General features: G+C 33.0%; 1 protein-coding gene across 1 annotated transcript; it reads right to left on the bottom strand.

Annotated features, from left to right (window-relative positions):
- Window positions 1–1324: 1324 nt before the first annotated feature.
- Window positions 1325–2422, bottom strand: LOC142638782 (receptor-like protein kinase FERONIA). Its single transcript, XM_075812848.1, has one exon. The coding sequence runs from the start codon at window positions 2339–2341 to the stop codon at window positions 1388–1390; it is 954 nt and encodes a 317-aa protein (XP_075668963.1). The 5' UTR covers window positions 2342–2422; the 3' UTR covers window positions 1325–1387.
- Window positions 2423–19573: the final 17151 nt, after the last annotated feature.

Below are 19573 nucleotides of genomic sequence, written 5' to 3'. Positions count from 1 at the left end.
TATTATTTAAATGAAAGTTACAAGAGAGAAACTCTAGTGGATAAAGACATCATAAAAAATAGAATGAAGAAAAAAATATTTAAATAAAATGATAAAAAAAAAGAGTATTTGATGTTTTGTGTATTATAAAGTGAAATGTTAAAATATGTTAGTTAACTTTTTTGAGTTACAAATTTCTTAGAATATACTTGATCATGAATGCTCTTAAACCGCTAATGTTAAAATGTGGGCCGAGTTCTATATATTCCACAACAACGTAATTTTAATGCCTTAAATCGACATTGGCTTTGTCCACGTCGTCTACAAAATTTTTAATAATTAATAATCCACATTACTACATCAGTGTTAATTTTTTATTTTTTTTTTTATAATTTCTCTCATTTCCTTTTCTATCCATGCCAAGTGATGATGCCGCTCAGTTGGATTTGCAGTTTCTTTTTCCTTTTTTAATCCATTTTTTCTTGTTTTCTATTGCCATTAATTACTTCTTTTAATCCTATACATATGCATAGATACATTTAAAGATATATAATAAAATGCATAATATAATTATAATTTAAATGCTATTAATATCTATTTTTATATTTTTTTAATTCTTTAAAAAAATTTTGCAAGGATATTATTAGGTATAAAATGTAAATTGTCCATATTTTTTTTTAATTATTATGAAACACTTTTTTTTTTACACGATTCATTGATTCTAGACTCTTTAGTTTTTGTACTTAATAACTCTCTTAGATGAATAATTATGATGTGGTCCCACGTTTAAATATAAAATTAAGAAATAAAATTCTTTAAAAATAAATAATATAGGACACATGACGCAAAATTGAAACTCTAATTTGGAATTCTAATTTGAATTTCTCTTAATTTCGCCTACTATTATACATATATAGATTCCCATATAAAGTCAAACAAAATTTTATCCGGGAAAGTGGAAACAAATACACACAAAGCTCAAATAAGAAAATGGTCCACCTCCATGAAATTCATGTTCACTGAACATAATCTCATCCTCAAAAATCCTCTAAAACTGAGGGGGTTATTAACATGATGAACGTCAAACTATAGATTAGGGTTTCAAACATACTGCTTAGAATATACTCCTTGGATTTTGTAAATCCTAGCCCATTGAATCATTTTTACTTCTTTTTAATAATGGGTTCAATATCTCATTTATGACATCCTTGGAGTGCTCTAATGTACTTATTTGTGAGTAATGTTACAGACACAAACGATTTTATAATATTTGTACAAACTACTGATGTGGTTTAGCATTTATCAAATAATTATTGATAAATAAAAATATAATATTAATAATAACTCATATTAAAACTAGTAAGAATTTACTACATCAATAAATAATTCGTGTACGTAGCATTATTCTTTATTTGTTTGTATAACAAGATTCCATAGACCGGGCAGACCGATAGACAGCTTGCGGTGCAGTGTAAGCTGGTATTTTGGTAAATTGCACTTCAATAGTTGTGTTAACAGGTAGAACCGATGATATATCTTCTGTCAAATACTTTTCGTCCGTACTCCAGCTCCGGAACATTCCAGTGTCTTCAGCGGTTGAGATGAAGGCCCCTCCAACATTTATTCTGTACACCATCTCGAGAGCAGTTACATTTCCGATGCTGTACCAGTTCTCTTGGCCGATGAAAGGGAACCCTTGACTGTCAGACGGAGTGTAATAGAGATTAGTAGGCATAGACAGGATTTCAATTCCGTTAATGAAAGCAAATGATGACTCTGAATCGCTTGGAGTGAAGGTCAAGTTAAGCCTCTCATCTTCCTCCATGTTGACACAGAATTCTCTAGATATAGTATCATTGGGATCACCATCGGCGTCTGCTGTAAGTGAAGCATTAAAGTCTCGAAGAAGAGTAAAAGGTCCAGCTTTGACAGAGAAGAGGGCTTTGGAGCGGTCGAAATTGCCGTACCAAGCTGGGTAGAAGTATAGGCGAATGAATTTTTGACCGGAGGTGATAGGGAATATGTAGGTGAATGGGGAGACAGACAAGCGGGCAGTGGTATGGGGTACTTGGGAGAAAGCAGATGAGGATTGCTTAAGGGAGTTTGTGGCTAGAGAGGCCTGGTTTTGTGATAGTTCTTGAGGGAAGAATTTTGAATTGACATCTCCAGTCCAGGTCCGACCATCTAATGCAGTCAAATTGTCAGAGGAGCCACAGTTAAGGATAATATTATCGACTGGTTTGTAAGGAGACGGAGAGTTAATGGCAAATGTGTTGGACAAGTGGAGCAGCAAGAAGGCGAGGTAAAGAGTTGTGAAAGTTAAACATGGTAGGACTGTGGTGCAAAGATTCGTGTTGCCCATTGTAGCAGAGACACGGAGAACGAGTGTGAGTGATTTTCAAAAGAAAATAATTAAAAAGTTGTTACAAAAGAATGTGATAATTGATATAATTCGTTCAAGTGGACAAGTTGATTTATTTATAATATGATGTCGAGACTATTCTTTCCGCGTGAGTAATGATGTGATAACTGATAGCTACCGCGTGAGTAATGATGTGATAACTGATAACTATATTGGTGGCGTTTGGATCCAGATGAAATTGATGAAACTGCGTCTGGCCTTTCTTTTTTCTTTTTTTTTTTCTTTTTTTTCCTTGTTGCACCTCTTATACTGGGATATGAACATTGTATTTCTGGCGTTTCACGCCTTTCTTTTTTTTCTTTTTTTTTTTTTTTTTGAGCTGTGATTTTTTACTTTTCTACATACTAGTAGATCTCATGTACTGTTTATAGGACGAATAAACTTCATTTTTCAGCAATTTTTTCATTAAAAATAGGTCTTACGGTACTATTCACACATTTAAAAATTATTTTGTTACAGTATTTTCGGTTTTTAATTTTCAGCGGTCTCCAAACAGACCCATGGTCTGGTAGGCAACAAATTATTGGGTAGTCCTCACCCGTTTCTTTCTTAATATTTACCAAGTAGTCAATTCTGTTCTAATTACAAAAAAAATATTACAAAATTAACTATAGGAATTTCCACAATTTTATTTTATTTTTTTATAAATATTTATAATACAACATATTCAAATATGTGACAATTTTATCAATTTTATATTATATAATTTAAAATTTTAATAATAAATTTTTTCATACAATATCAAATACAACAAAAAAGAATGAGAGAAGAGAAATTAAGAAAACAATAGAAAAAAGGGGGACCACTCATTTCCTTAAATATGAAAAACAAAACTCATCTTTTATGATGAAAATTTTAAGTCTCGCTTCGTTTGTACACACGAGCTAAGTTACAAACACCAAGAAAAAAAAAACCCTTAGAAAAATTGAGTAGGTAGAGTTTTATTAGTTCTTATTAAGACTTATTACTAATATTACATATTTTATCTGCCATTGATAATCTACCAATTTTTTTTCTATAAATTCCTCTCCGTCACATCTAGAGAATGAACAAGATTATATCAGTCGTTACATGTGAAATCCCAATACAAGTTGAAATTGACCAAAACACACCAAAATAGATAGGAATTAAGAGGATTCATGGTTAATAGATGCTCTTAGGCCATTTGTGAATAAATTATTTTAGAAAAAAATTTATACCACTTTCATGGAAAATATAAAAATAATATATATATTAAAAAGAATTAGTTATTTTTTTTGCTTATAAAAATTTAAAAAATATATTTTTTAAACATTGACCTTTAGGATATATATTAACTTTTTCCTATATATATATGAGTAGGGTTCAAGTTACACTTGGTGTAACTCTAAGCAATGTTACACCACTCAATAACTTGTTATTGAATTAATATTTTGAAAATCCAACCATTAAATTACATGATCTATATGTTCTTAACACGCATGCCAATTTTCATATCAATCGGATACTATTTAGCATTTGATCCATAAACTCATTTTTTATACATTATTTTAAACTACAAAAATTTGAATTTTAACAATTGATTGATGACATGGCTATTAATTTTTTATCACATTGAAATTTTGCAAGTATGAAGAATATACGAAGATAATGTAATCTAACGGTGGATTTGTTAATATTCGCATCCAATTAAAAAATATTGAGTGGTGTAATATTGCTTAGAGTTACACTAAGTGTAACTTGAACTCAATCTTTTATATATATATAAAGAAAGAAAGAAAGAAAGGGGCAACCGTGGCAGAGGAAACAAAGATTAATAAAAAGAACAAGAAAAATAAGAGGAGTGGGGCAGGGAAGAGTGAAGACTTGCGAAGTCTTGAGGAAGAAACCAAAATGATTGGAAAAGTGATAATGCACTCCAAATGTTTATGTTTTTTGTTTCTTTTATGGTCAATACAAAAAAAGCTACAAAGATAAGATCATAAACGAAGAAAAGAATACACGGACACAAAGAAGAAATTTGGTCTTCGGCAGAAAAGGCTCACTACTTAACATGTGTTCCACGCCCTCAAGGAAATTGCACTGGATAATGAAGTCCTTAGAGTCAAGCAAATTGTCTTGTGGAAGAATTTTGATATGATGGATATTTTACGCAATAATAATTCTATCTAGTCACGACAATTTTTTATAAAAATTTCACAATAATGACATTGTATTTTAAGATTTTTTTTTTTTTAATTGAAGAATGAAGATATATTATGCTTGATGTATAATGAAAAAAAAAAAAAATCAAATACCAACAAGGACGGACCCAAGATTTTAAGCTAGCGGGGGCAGAGTATAAAGAAAAAAAGAAAACTCCAAATAGACATTCATATAGTATTAAAAATTTATAAATACACAAAATCATTTTTTTTAAATATATTAAGATGCAATCATTTACAAAAAAACAAAAACAAAAACGAAATAATGTTTTTTTTAATATTAAGTTGGCTAGGATTTTTATTTTTTGGAATTAAAGCATTCACAGTGGTAATGCTAAAAGTTTTAGCTTTTAGTTCCTCAAATAGCTACTTTATCGAATTTTGTTGCCATTTACCATTAGATATCTAACATTTTCGTTAGTTGTCACTGTTTAAAAGAATGTAGGAAACTAGCATCTCGAGTTTTATAAACTCGAGATCCAAGTAAAAATCGAGCTTTTAAAACTCGATTTGCAGTGGTCGGCAATACCTTGACGTGGACAAATTTTCCACGTGTAGCCACGTAGAAATCGAGTTTATAAGACTCGAAATCTACACGCCCATTTTCAAACCCCTCCCTGAAACAATCACACTCTCTCAACCTCACTCAAACACTCACACTCTCTCAATCTCTCAAACGCTCTCTCTGAAACACTCTCACTAAAAATTCAAACACTCTCCCTCAAACACCCAAAGCAGTCACCCTCAACCCCTCGGCGTGACCCAACTACGCTCAATCGCCAGGTGGGTTTTTCGGTTTTTTGTTGAAATTTTGTTCCTTTTTTGTTTTGGGTGTTCAATTGTGAAGAAATGTGATCTAGGTTTCTCTTATTTTAATTGGTGAAGGTTGATTTCCTGTCTAATGTTGGTGGTTTTGTTTGATCATACGGGGAATTGATGGTTAATTTGTGTTTTATTTGGAATTTTTTTCTGGGTTTTTGGTTGGATTTATATGAGATTGGTTTTCGTATTTTTATTGGCAATATGTTTAAGCTTCCGCTATGTGTGGACGAAGTTGGGTGTTTGATGGATATAAATTATCTATTATGTTCAGATTTTATTTTAATTTTTTGCTAATTAGCTACGTAAATGACTTCGATTGTGGTTTTGTTTATGTCTCCTCTATACATTGGTTTTTTCTTTGTTCTTTTTTGGACACATTAGGGGATTTTTTATTTATTTTTAATCAGATGTTTGTCTGGGATTTCCTGGTTTTGTGGTTATTTTTATTCATTATCATTTAGGACGTGCATGTCTATTTTTCATGCAAGAAGTCACTCGTATAGCTTTGAAGTGTATTTGTTCGACTATGTGTCCGGCAACTGCCGCTTGATCCTCTTAGTTTAATATGCCGTTATTTACTTATTTTTATCTTTATTTTTAGTTCTGAGATAGATACAACAAGAGAATAAACTACAGAACCTTCTTTTTAGTTCTGCTGGATTGGTCTCTTAATTTATTACTATTTCAAAAACCATCTTGGCTTTATATTAATTTTCCATTGGATTTTTCCCTTCGCTTTGTTATCTATTTTAGCAAGAGAATGCGTTTTTCCTGTTATGCCCCTGTTGTTGAGCTTCCCTTAGCTAGATACTATTAAGTGTGGAGTAGTCGATGTATAGCTTTTTTTCCCTAAATCATTTTCCAAAAACCTGCAAAAAGCCGACGCCTTATGACCACCCATTTTGATTTCCGTTCGGAGGATTGAGGACGAGAGAACCCATCATAGAAAGAAGCTTCATTCGTAAACGTAATCAATTGTCGAGTCATACTTCTCATACTCGATGATGCTAAGTTACAAATATGTTAATGACATACCTCTCGCTACTTTCTCGTCTATGCTCTGCCTTTACTCCCCGTCCAAGACCAAATTGCATCCAGAAGGTCCCCATGATTTAGATGAATATCACATGAATCTCGGATTAAAAAAATGAGTTGCAATGTCCATTGTCACCGCAAAATAAGCCACGATTATAAAGTAATACAAACCATTTACAAGCTTTCACTACGGGCACAAAGAAATGTTTTTTTATGGTGAATTCTAACCCATAAGGAAGGGGAAGGGGAGTTTCGAACTAGTGACCATCACTTCTTAGGTGTGATTCCCGCATTCATGTCAACATAAGCCATGTGTCAATCAATGGTAGTTGTAGTAAACCATGACTTTCAAATGCTTAAGGCCGACCCAGGAAGTGGGTAACCGTCTTTCAACCTCATACCGACACCCTCCCTCCCTTATGTGCAAGCATGCTGAATAACCAAATGTGAGCATTGCACATGAAGAACATAAGAAATAACGAAATGGGGTTTCCTAGGCTTCAAACTAAAGATCTATTTTTCAAACCAGGCTCTAATACCATGTCTGCTTGCATTTTTGTCTTATATGGACAATATGGTTTGAAAAACATGAGAACTTTTGAGGGTGGATTTTATTTTTTTTTTAGTAATTTACACATACACATACACACGTAGTGAGTCTTAAACTCATCACCTCATCCTCTTACTCTTACAAGGATAGGAGGTGCAATTTGAGAGGTGAAGTTTTCTCAAAAGGGCTGAAACTTCAATTTTGAGATTGTCGTCTCATCAGACATCTGTTTCTGGCAACACAAACAGATGTTTTTCTAGATATTTTAGATCCTTTATCTTGCTTTTAATTCTTTGGGAGCTCCTTTCCTGTCTAGTCCATATTATCTTTTATATATATATATATATATATATATATATATATATATATATATATATATATATATATATATATATATATATATAATGAAAGGAAAAATGTAGGGACTAGTCAACCATGTCCAAAATTGTCAGGTGTTGATAGTGATTTGTTTAGGGAAAAGAAGGTTACATGAAAAATTAAGTTGTTGTATCTTTTTACTTTGGAACAGAAGCTTTTTTTTTTATGGAAACAAAATATTTACAGCCTAGTAGTGCTATTTAAAAGGTTATAAAACTCTTAATAAAAGGTTATGAACAGATAATAATGATATTAAATTTTCAATGAAATTTTTTAGAGTGGTCTCATATTGATAAGAAAAATACTACATGCATTGTATTTTCGATCAACTTGGTGTTAGTTTTGGGGTATATAGCTACTATACATAATTTTTTTCACCATGAATTCTTAATAAATTTTTAATTAATAACATTTCTGTTACCCAAAAAAATTTAACTGATTTTCCATTCTTTTTTGCAACCCATCATGTCAAAATCAACTACAAAGGCTTTAATTATATCAGCAAAAATCCTATTCAAATTAGAATTTTCAAACTGAAATGGAAACTATAGTGGTGAATCTTTGGTATTTTTGAGTCTCCCATATTATGAAAATTTCTTAGTATACTAGGCAAGATAATTCTAACTACTCTTTAAGTTTAACAGAAAACATCTGTTAGACTGTCACACTGCTGTCTTCAGAAGATTAAACAAATCTCTTTGGATTTAAACTTTACCTTAACAATTTGACAATCACCTTAATCTATTCAGTTCATCATGTTGAGCTTGGTTTTCCGGTATACAGATGGGTGCATTGGTGTCATAAAACAGAGTTTGAGTTTCAAGGGCATCATAACATCAAAACACATTTCAATTATAAGTATCCAAAAACTCTTGTTTTAGCATTCCCATTTAAATCATTCCTCCCTTTGTCCCAACTAGTTTTTTCTGTATTCCATTTTGAGATGTTGCAATATATAGTCTTATTTTGAATGGGGATCTATCTCATGTTTAGTCACATTTCCTTGCATGTAGAATAGCATTCCTTTGCCCCCACACTATTAATGATCTCACAGTTGAGTATCTGAATGTTTGCAGTATGGAGCCTCGGATTGATGACGAGCCACAGGTCTTGCACCCTGGTCCACTTGACGAGTCATTGTTGACGCGACAACGATATCATCGATCAGAGGACATTTGGAATGGCGAGGTGAAATATCTAGTTCTAACAATCGCTTTAATTTTTACGTTGTCTTTGACTTTTAGTTAGCAAGTTCTTTCAAAACACAATTTGTAGTTGTAATAACCGCTATAATTTTTATGGATTTTGCAGGACCCGGGCCCACTTACGTGCCGTGGTCGCACTAAGGAGATGGCAAGCATTCAGATGGAAGATAATCGGGTGATTGACATTATCAAGTTGCTAAGGCTGGAAGGATTGTTTAGGGCCCCTTCCAGAGAGATAGATCATTGCCTAATTTCGGCCCTAGTTGAGCGATGGCGGCCGGAGACGCATATGTTCCATCTTCCACATGGTGAGATGTCAATCACCCTACAAGATGTGGAGGTCATTTTCGGACTTCCTATAGACGGTGAGGTCTTGGTTGGGCTGACTGCTGTGGTGGATGGGGATTGGCGAGATCTGTGCATGGAGTTGCTTGGTTTTACTCCGGCGAATGACAACAAAACTTTGGTAGGGCAAAGAATTCTCATCAGCCGCCTTGTTCACGCCATTGCAGTGCCACTGCCTCATGACGCAACGGAGATGCGCACACCCGTATGCTCGGTGCTATATTTTAGCGCCGTTGGGGATAAGCTTTTCATGGACAAGTCGGGAGATAGGGTGCATTTGATGTTCTTGGCGTTCCTGCGTGACCTTCGTGATCCGCCACAGTATAGTTGGGGTAGTGGTTGCTTGGCCTGGTTGTACAGAGAGTTGTGTCGGGCAAGCGAGGACCTGTTCAAGTCAAGTCCTATGTTAGTTAAATCACATAGTCGTAAAGTGAGGGAAAAAAGTAATGCAATCTTACCAATGAACATATTCAAGCCAGGTTATAGAGTGCCCATTAATATCTAAAGGCCAAGACGTAAACCTTCTAATCCTAGTGGATGGAGAGACGGAATTATCTATTACTCCATTGTGTGGTGACCTATAATGCCTAAAAGGGTTCTGAAAGAACTAGGTGGGTAGAGGAGCATGATTACATACCCATTCACTACATTCATTCACTACCCATTTCATACCCAAACCAATGATAAATAAAGTCAAAAAAAACTTGAAAGATCATGATAAAAATAAAAGCCTAGAAATGATGAATAAAATTTTGATAATTACATACCCATTTCCATTCATTACATTCATTCACTACCCATTTCATACCCAAACCAATGATAAATAAAGTCAAAGAAATTTGTAAGATCATGATAAAAATAAAATGATGAATAAAATTTTGATAACAAAAACTATACAAATAAATACTCAAAAAATTAACACTAACAAAACAAAGTTCTATAATTCACAATATTGATAAATTAACTAAGTTATGTTAACTATCTACAAAATAAATGGTAAAACTCTTTAACCCACACCCATAGACAACATACCCAACTACAATGACAATCAAATTATGCAAACCCTTACCTTAGATATGAATTTGCTGAGAGGGAAGAGCAGTGAGAGTGGACAATGTGGTTTTGTGAGAGTGAGTGGTGTGAGAGAGTTATGGTGTGAGAGAGTTATGGGTGAGTGAGGGTGAGTGAGTGAGAGTTAGTGAGGCTGAGAGCTCTGTTTTAGGTTTTCTCTGTGTGTTGTTACTGAGGGTGAGTTTCTGTGAGAGATGCCACGGGCTGAGTTTTTAAATAAACATGCCCAGAGAAAATCGAGTCTATAAGACTCGAGTTACTATCATAAAACTCGAGTCTCTAAGACTCGAGTTCCATGCGTATAACAACCATAATTTAAAAATAAGATATAGTAAAACTCGAGTTTTATAAACTCGAGTTTTACTAACCCTAAAACGAGTTTTAGAAACTCGAGATCTAGGTGGCATTTTGTCCACCTCAGCAAGCCCAAAGCAAGCATAAAGCGAGTTTTTGAGACTCGATTCATTATGTGAATCTCGAGTTTCAAAAAATCGAGTTGTTATTTTCCTTTATAGTTTCAAACAATGCCTAACTTACTATATTCATGCCATGGACACTGCTAATCTGCACATTCCCCCCTACTTTATCTATTTTACCACTTTACTTTGCAATACACCTAATATCAAATATTCTTTTTTTTGTACTTCATTTAAAATAATATAAAGAACTCATTAAAATAATAAGGAAGAGGGAGAATTTGAGTTTTTTAATTAAAGGAAGAAATATAATCTTAATAAAATATTGTATTTTATTTTTAATAACTTGTTGCAACAAGTTGGTATTTCTACCAGTTTGCTATAGTTGCAAAAAATTTAATTTTAGCTTCTCCAACAACACATGATTTTTTTGTTCTTTGGTGGTAAAATTGTTTTTTTGCTAAAATACAATCATCATTCTGAATATTTTTTTTGTTTTTGTTAAGTTTTTGGGTTGGATAGTTGCTATTTGAGTTAGGATAGCTAGACTGATTAAGGAGAAAGTAGGTCCACCTACAAAAATGAGATATAAAATAACTAAAAAAGAATTTGGACTCGGAGGGGCCAGGCCCCCACCTAGGTCCGTCCCTACGTACCAACTTAGCTGACATATTTGACCTTCCACATAGGAATGGCAACAGAATAGGTATAGACTGATTTTTTTATTTCTCGCCCCCACCCTTTTTCCCCCGCACCTGTCCCCTGCCCTCTCAAATTTCTACTTTTATCTACTAACTATATAAAAAGAGCTAATAGCTCTTGCTCCTGTACTTTGGTTTTATTCAACTTTTGTTTTTTGTAATAAGCCAAAAAGGTGAGTTTGATGAGAAAGAAAAATTTTTAACATTAAAAAAATATCATACCCACAATATTTTCACAATAAATCTTAAATAACTAGTTATTATTAACTCATTCTCAAAAAAATATAATATTATTAACTACTGGTGGGGAAAAGTAATTTTAGTGGTGGGTTCAAATTAGAATCATTAATCACTTACAATCAAAGACTTATTGTAAAAGTATTGTGGAAATATTGTAAACGTAACACTTAGTATTTAATATTATTACCACAACTAAAAATAAAGGTATTGTGAAAAAAAAGTACTGCATCCACAATATTTTCATAACAAATTTTTGGTGATAAATTGTTATTCTAATTTAAATTTACCAATGAAATTACTTTTGAACACCAATAACAACCCGTAACAACCTATTATTTTTTATTTGTAACGAAAATGTTGTAGACATAGCATTTCTCTTGTGAAGAATGTTAAGACATTTTGTTGTCGTCACAATATTTTCCCAACTGTTCAGGTGTCAATTATTTACAAGTTAAAATAAAACATAACAAAGTTATAAAGGCATTATGAAAATGTTGTGCCATTCTTTGTGTTTCTAGAAATTGTTTTTTATTAGTCAATTTTTGTTGAGCCAAAATTCACTATTTCACGTACAGTTCACTATTTCATGTACAGTTTCTTAGGTTCATTTTTGTATTTTGTTTCTTTATACACCATTTTATGTAAAAGCACATAGTTTCACACACACTCACACAAAAACAAAAACAAAAACAAAAACTTAGGATTAAAACACTTTTCATCCTTTATGTTTTGAATAATTCACAATTCCTCCTTAAACTTTAAAATCAAGCAATTTCCCCCTTGATATTTTGAAAAAGAGCAATATGTCATATTGTTGTTCTCTCAATTAAAATATAATGAAAGCTTATGATTCTTAAAATATTTCATTGTATAATGTCTAAAAGATTCCCACTAAATTTTAACATACCAAAAATTTTATTCATGTATTTTGAGTTTTAGATAGTAGTAATGCTTAGAAAGTTGGAATGGTAATATAAGGTATTTTATTTCCTTGCCTTTTGTTATATTTTTTTTTTCTTTTCTTGCCTAAAAGGGTGTTCATTAAAAACTAACTAAGCTAAAGATTACACCTAGACTCAGGTAGAATGATAAAGAAGAAAGTATGAATGAAAAAAATTTCTTTGTGTATGGTTGAAGGTATTTGATGAAGAGTTTCAATTGCAGTATATGATATCTTTCATTGCAAAAATTTAAATATTGTGACATGGTTTTAGCAAAACTCAGTTGCTTATTGTTGGAAGATGATAATATTCGTTATCATTCTTAGAAGTCTTTAATGAGTAAATATTGACTTTAGCAAATAGGTATTAAAATTCTTATATGAATGAGATTAACTTTGTATGACATACATTTTTTACTTATATAGTTTCATACTTATTTAAATAAAAATTTTATCTTAATTTTTCCACTCAAGAGTTAGCACGTGCCTTACACGTGCCACCCACACTAGTGTTTTTTAAACTCATATAATAAAAATAAAAACAATTGAGTCCTAATATTATAAAAATTTCTAAAACATAGCAATACAATAATTCAAGTATTAAAAATCGTAAAAAATTAAAAAATAACAATACAACAATAAAAAATTATAAAAAATTTAAATCTTTATCAAAAAAATATTAATTTAATAATATAATACAAAAAGACATCAATATTTAAGTTTGAAAGTTAAAAAGTATATTTGTAGTATAAATAAAAACCTATAAAATTATTTTAAAAATAATGTTTTAATTTTTTATGCACAAATAGAGCAAGATCTTCCAATACCCACTCCTACACCAGAACCCATTTCAAGGGAAGGATTTAACCCCCATCCTTGGCCCTATTTGCCATGCAAAATGGGTAACACCAAAAGACATCATAAATTTAAAATATGAAAGTTAAAAAGTATATATGTAGTATAGATAAAAACCTATAAAAATATTTTTTTAATTTTTTATATACAAATAGAGCAAGGTCTTCCAATACCCACTCCTACACCAAAACCCATTTCGAGGGAAGGATTTAACCCCCATCCTTGGCCCTATTTTCCATGCAAAATGAGTAACACCAAAAGACATCATAAATTTAAAGTTTGTAAGTAAAAGAGTAATGTACATTCCCAACATTTTCAAAAAAATCCCTACATAACAAGCTGTAACTAGTGAGTAAAAAAATGATGCTAATTAGTGGTGGGTTCAAATTATAACTAGTAGCAACTTGTCTCATAGGATTTGTTGTGAAATTGTTATAAAGATATTGTGGACGCAACATTACTTAGTGGACATTTGATTCGCCATAATGTGATACACATTTCAGTCATATTACTGTAATGTTTTCATATGGTGTTTGGTTAGTTTATTTTTACCTAACTTTACAATAATCTAAAATTACCAAAAAATTCACATTACTATAACTTATGGAAAAACATTATCCCTACCCATAGATTTTTAATTACAAAATTGTCCTTGGATATAATTTCAATTTTCAAGAACAAAATTGAAATATCATATCCTAACCTACTCTCTCTCTCTCTCTCTCTCTCTCTCTCTCTCTCTCTATGAAGATATTCTGTTCTATGACTGTGTGTGCGTTATGTATTCTAGAGTTTCGAGCTCGATGTTATTCTTTTAAGGAGGGAAATTAAGTGGGTTTTCAGCATTTATTTGCTCCTGAGTTAATTTTTTAGGACCATCAAGTGTGATTATGAACACAACACAAAGATAACTTTGCTTTGACTTGTTGCGATTTTGCTCTAGAAGCAAATTCAATACCATCGTCCGAGAGAATGAAAGCAAAGTAAGCTACTAGAGTTCCAATCTCTAACAATGGAATAATTAAGGAATACTCCTTACTTATTTAATAAGAAATATTTTTCCTTTTATGTCAAGGAGAATCCTTGTTTTCCACACCAAGTAAATTCATTTTCTTCTACACTAAGGAAAAACCTTCCTTTCTACACCAAGGAAAAACCTTCCCTACTACATCAAGGAAACCCGAACCAAAACTAATTAGGAATTTAAGGCAATATTCAACAAATCTCCACATTAACTCAAATTACATCAAGCAATCTTCATTTTTTATTGAAAGAACTCTGCCTCAATCCAATCAAGCTTTCCTTGAACAATTTGATCATTGATTCCACATCTAGGCCAAAACTTGTGTGCACATCTACCTTGAACCAACGTCAAAGATGCTCTAGACATAATTTTCTCTTTAACTTCACCAAGATCCAACCTTGAGTTTTGATACCAATTGTTATGCAACAACGGAATGATGAGAATCAACAAGCATTCAAGGATCCATTGCATGTTCCAGTTGGGCCTATTACAAGAGCAAGATCCAAGAAGATCCAAGAAGCACTTAATGGGCTGATTCAAGAGATTTGGGCTGATTCTAACACAGGATATTCCAAGCTTGGCCCAAAGGAAGATGAAAGTGTAGTAAATTTAATTCAAGCTATTTAAGGCTGATCTGGCTTAATTGAGAGTGATTTATGGCATGAATTTATGGCTAATTGACTTTCCAACTCTATATCAGCTAAGGCAGATTTTTTCCTATTTTGGATCTGCTAATTTCAGACCAAATCAACTTTTATTTAGGGTTTTATTATTTAGTACGTTTTTTAGGTATTTTCCTTGTTTTTAGGTGCATTTAATGCTTTTTAGGTCAAACTTGATTCCTGATATGGTAAGGTATCAATTAGGAGTTATTTCAGAATATATTTTCTTGTCTGTCAAGTTTTGTGGAGTCCTTAAATAGGCTCTGAAGTCTGTAAACGTTTTTCATAATATTGTTGAATAAAATTCAGAAAAGGTGAGGCTTTGCTCTCTTTCGATTCTTCAAGAACTGTGAACTTATCAAGGATTCTTCCTTGTGGCGTTTAAACTTTATACCTTTGGTTCGTGATTCTTTATAATCATTGGGTCAAGGTCAATTTATACCTTTGGTTCGCGTTTCGATTATAAACGTTGGGTCAGGGTTTCTATCATAAATCTGATTTTTAGCTTTCTTGGGTTAAATATTCCAATATTTTTGTTGGGTCTCAAAGCGTGTCGATTGAGGTTCGCATCATTTGGTATCAGAGCACAGGTTCTAAAATCAGTTTTCTATCCCTTTATCTTTTGTTTCCTGTTATCATCCTATCCTGTTTCTGTTGTGTTCTTCATTCATCGTTCTTATTTTTTTGTTTTTGTTGAAGTGCACTAGGTTAAAATCGTGCACCCAGCTCCCAAAAAAAAAAAAAAAAAAACGTGAAAAAAACGTGAAAAAAAAGACATCTGAAAAAAAATAAATAAATAAATTTGTTTGTAGTTCCAGTTCTCTCAGACCAAAATATTGTTTTTTTTTTTGTCTTCTTCCTTTGATTTGGTATTTCTGTCATATCTTCTTACCATTGGTATTTGTTTTAACACTACAAGTTGAATTTCTTGATCCAGTTTGTTAGTTCATTGCAGAACTGAAAAGGCGAAGCTACGAGTGGAAAAAGGCAAGAGAGTGTGAGACTAATATCGGGAAAAAGCCAATTTAAGAGTGAAACACGAGTGGGAGTGACATAATTTGAGTGCAAACACGTGAGGGAGTGTTGTGAGGAATTATTTCTAACAATTCTCTGTTGTTTCAAAAGTATGTCTTTCAGGTGTGAAACATCAAATAGGGAAGGAGGGGAGGAGTCGTCCATCATTTTACAGGCTATGCAACAACAATTTGAACGCATGAACGTGGTGTTTAATGAGATTCGGGATCGGATGGATAGGCAAGACACTGTTATTGCTACTTTGCGTGAGGAGCGTCCCCAAAGAGGCCCTAATGCTAGAAGGCAAGAAAGGCGTTCTCACATGAATGATTCTGATGACTACCACGAGGATGAGTTTGAAGATGAAGAAGATCAAGCTTCACTGAACAATGAAGGCAGGTTTGTGCCAAGGAGAGAAAGGCGTGGTGGAGGTTTCCGAAGAGATTCAAGATGGCAATATGGGACTGACAGGAACCTAGGAAACATAAAAATGAAGATACCCACATTCCAAGGGAAAAATGATCCAGAAGCATACTTGGAGTGGGAGAAGAAGGTGGAGTTAATCTTTGAGTGCCACAACTACTCCGAGGAGAAAAAGGTAAAACTTGCTGTCATTGAGTTTACTGACTATGCTATCATATGGTGGGATCAACTTGTGATGAACAGAAGGAGAAACCATGAGAGACCTATCGAGAGTTGGGAGGAAATGAAGGCAATCATGAGAAGGTGGTTTGTTCCTAGTCACTACTATAGGGACTTGTATCAGAAATTACAGAGTCTTACTCAAGGCTTTAGGAACTAATGTATTAGAATTTCAATTTGTATATGGTGGCAAATCATAATCAAAACATTTAGTATAGGTTTAGACTTGCTCAAAGTTTGGTTTAAATTAAGTTTGGAATCGAGTAATTGGAGAAAATTACTATTCAATTTCTGCAAGGCTCGATCAATCGAAAATTAGATTCGATCGATCGAAAGTCGCATATCAACAAAAATCAGCAAACGTAGAAAGGCCATAACTTATCCGTTTGAAGCCCAAATCGCAATCCGTTTTTTCCAGTATTTAAAAGACATCATAAGCTAACTCTAGAAGGGTTTTAAAAGTTCTTTTAGAGAGATTAGAGTACATCTTGTGCCTCTTTTGTAGATCTAGGGTTTTGTACCCAAAAAGCTCTCTCATATCTTCTACCGGTGTTATTCCTTGAAGAATCTCAAGATCCGATATTGTAGAAGTTGCTGCACACAAGATCAACGTCTAAGGAGATGCAAAACCTTTGAGTGGAGTCTCAAAGTCACAAGTGTGGGTGCTTGTGTTGCAAAGGCCTAATAGAGAAGGAATCCGTAGATTTGGAGCTTGCACGTGGTCATGTCAATAAGTTTTACATATGGTAGCAATAGGATGTTAGTGGTCTAAGTCTTATTGTAAATTCGATTCTCTATAGTGGATTTTTTTTTTTACCTTGAGGATAGCTAGATTAAATCCTCCCCAAATTTTTTACCAGTTTGGTTTTCCTAGGTGATCATATCATTGTGTTCTTTATTTTTAGCTGCTTTGTGTGATATGATTGTTTTCTTTTAACCTAGATCTGAATAACAAACCTAAGTATTCACTTGATTAATTAATTAGGTTAAACAATCTACTTTACAGGGATCTAAAAACATACAAAATCAAATAAGAGGCTCATTGCTCATTTCTATGAATGAAGTTAACAACATTTGAAATAAGGTTGCATGTGGACTGTAATGCAAAGCAATGCAAACATGATATTTGGTGGCATTATGGTTATTTGTGGACTATTGAGAATGATAGTTGGAGGCTTTGTTCTTGATTTAAGACCAACACCATTCCAAATGATTTTTTTAATGTAGGTGCTTTCGAGTTTAGAGAAGGATCCAGACTTACCTTCCTAGATACTTTTCTTAACCATTCATGTATTATTTTCTTCTTCTTGGGCTGTATGGCATAGAAGAGTCAAGATAGAGATAATCAAATATTTGTTATAAGGGAAGTTTACTTACATTGTACATAAGGCAAGTTTACTTACATTGTACATAAGCTTTGAACAATTGAGTATGCTATGAATTTCATTGGGTTGCGTTGAAATAACTTTAATGTACGACCAATTACAAAGCGCCACATACTACTACTCGGTTCTGTTATCACTATTCAGAAACCAACAAAGATTTACCAAGTGCATTGAAATAAAAGCATAAAAAGAATGCAAAAAACCAATTAGACATCGGCACACGTAAGCAATGACATAAGTAGTCTAATTAGGTGCTGACATGTGTCACCTTGAAAATCAAGACATTTCAGGCAATCAAACAATACCATCTGTCTTGGAAGAAAAGTCTTAAAGCTACTCCAATCAAGTTGTGACGTGTCACCAATTAGATTTTGACACGTGTCGCTCACCCACCGCCAAACTCCAATAAATAGAAGCCTTACTAAGGCATTTGGACACACACCAAGACATCTAGAGCACAAGCAGCATTAAAGAAGATTCAGAAACACTCAGAAGTACTGAAGCTCTGTAGGAATCAAGTCTCTAAGCCTCCAAGAACTTCAACCTTAAAATCGAAGAACATTCGAAGCAGAACCATCCAAACTACCTGCCTAGATCTTAAAGTTTGCTGGAATCAAGCTTAAAAGCCTCTAGAAACTTCAAAAAACCACAAATTAGAGAAGCTCTCCAAATTTAAGCCCCAAAAGCTTCGAAGAAGTTCCACCATAAACTTTTGAAGACGAAGAACATGCAAAGAACATGAAGAACAAAGAATTTCTAATAAGCTTATAGCCAGAGATTCGTTGTAATTCTATTTCAAGGGTCTTCAATCTATTTTTCAGCCAAATTGAAGGATATTTGGTGTTCGAGTTAGAATCACATTACCACAATTCCAATCAACAAGTCTTTCAAGGAGATCAAATCAAAGGATCACTCTTTCGTAATTTTAGAGAATTGTACCACATATTCATCAATACAAATTCACATTTGTGAAACTATTTTACTTGATTGATTTATTTCAAACTCAAAATTTAGCCGACCACAACAGCTACTCCTCTCACTGAATTTTTAATGTTTAGATTGATATGACATTCATTTGAAGCTACAAAAATGCAAGCCCCATGATCATGATAGCACAACTATTCTCTGAACTACAGAAATAATCACTTGTAGCCAATGAATGATATAGATTGAAATCATGTTTAACAAAAACCAAGTGTTGCACACCCCAAATCAAATCCATTTCATCCAGAGAACAAAATAATAAAATCAAAATGGCCTGTACACAATCAGAACAATGATAAGACAAGTTCATGAACAACATATGGTTACTTCTATTCACAGCATCCCTTTTCCAATTTCTTTTAAAAACAATACATCTAACACAACATCTTATAAAGATCTTCTAATGAGTGTAGTCATTTGCATTTCCCCCAGAGCAACCCAGATAGTAAGATCATATGTTTCCAGGTCAAGTAAATCAACCCTATTTGCTCCTTGGATACCATCAATTCCTATTACCTATTAATGTAGAGGAGAAGATGTGAGCAAAAGAATTTTACAAGTCCCTTAAATTAACACACACAAAAGCAGTGCTATTGCTATTAGTATCGGGCAAAAAATAGGACAATGAATCATTTACAAGTTTGAGAAAATCAAGGAATTACAAACACAACTCATACAAACCTAGGAGATTTGAACTCTTGACTTCACCTTCTAAACCTT

The sequence above is a fragment of the Castanea sativa genome, chromosome 1 (genome assembly GCF_040712315.1).
Source record: "Castanea sativa cultivar Marrone di Chiusa Pesio chromosome 1, ASM4071231v1".
NCBI lineage: Eukaryota > Viridiplantae > Streptophyta > Magnoliopsida > Fagales > Fagaceae > Castanea > Castanea sativa.
Note: the sequence above shows the minus strand (reverse complement) of the source record. Positions and strands in the feature narration are given on the sequence as shown.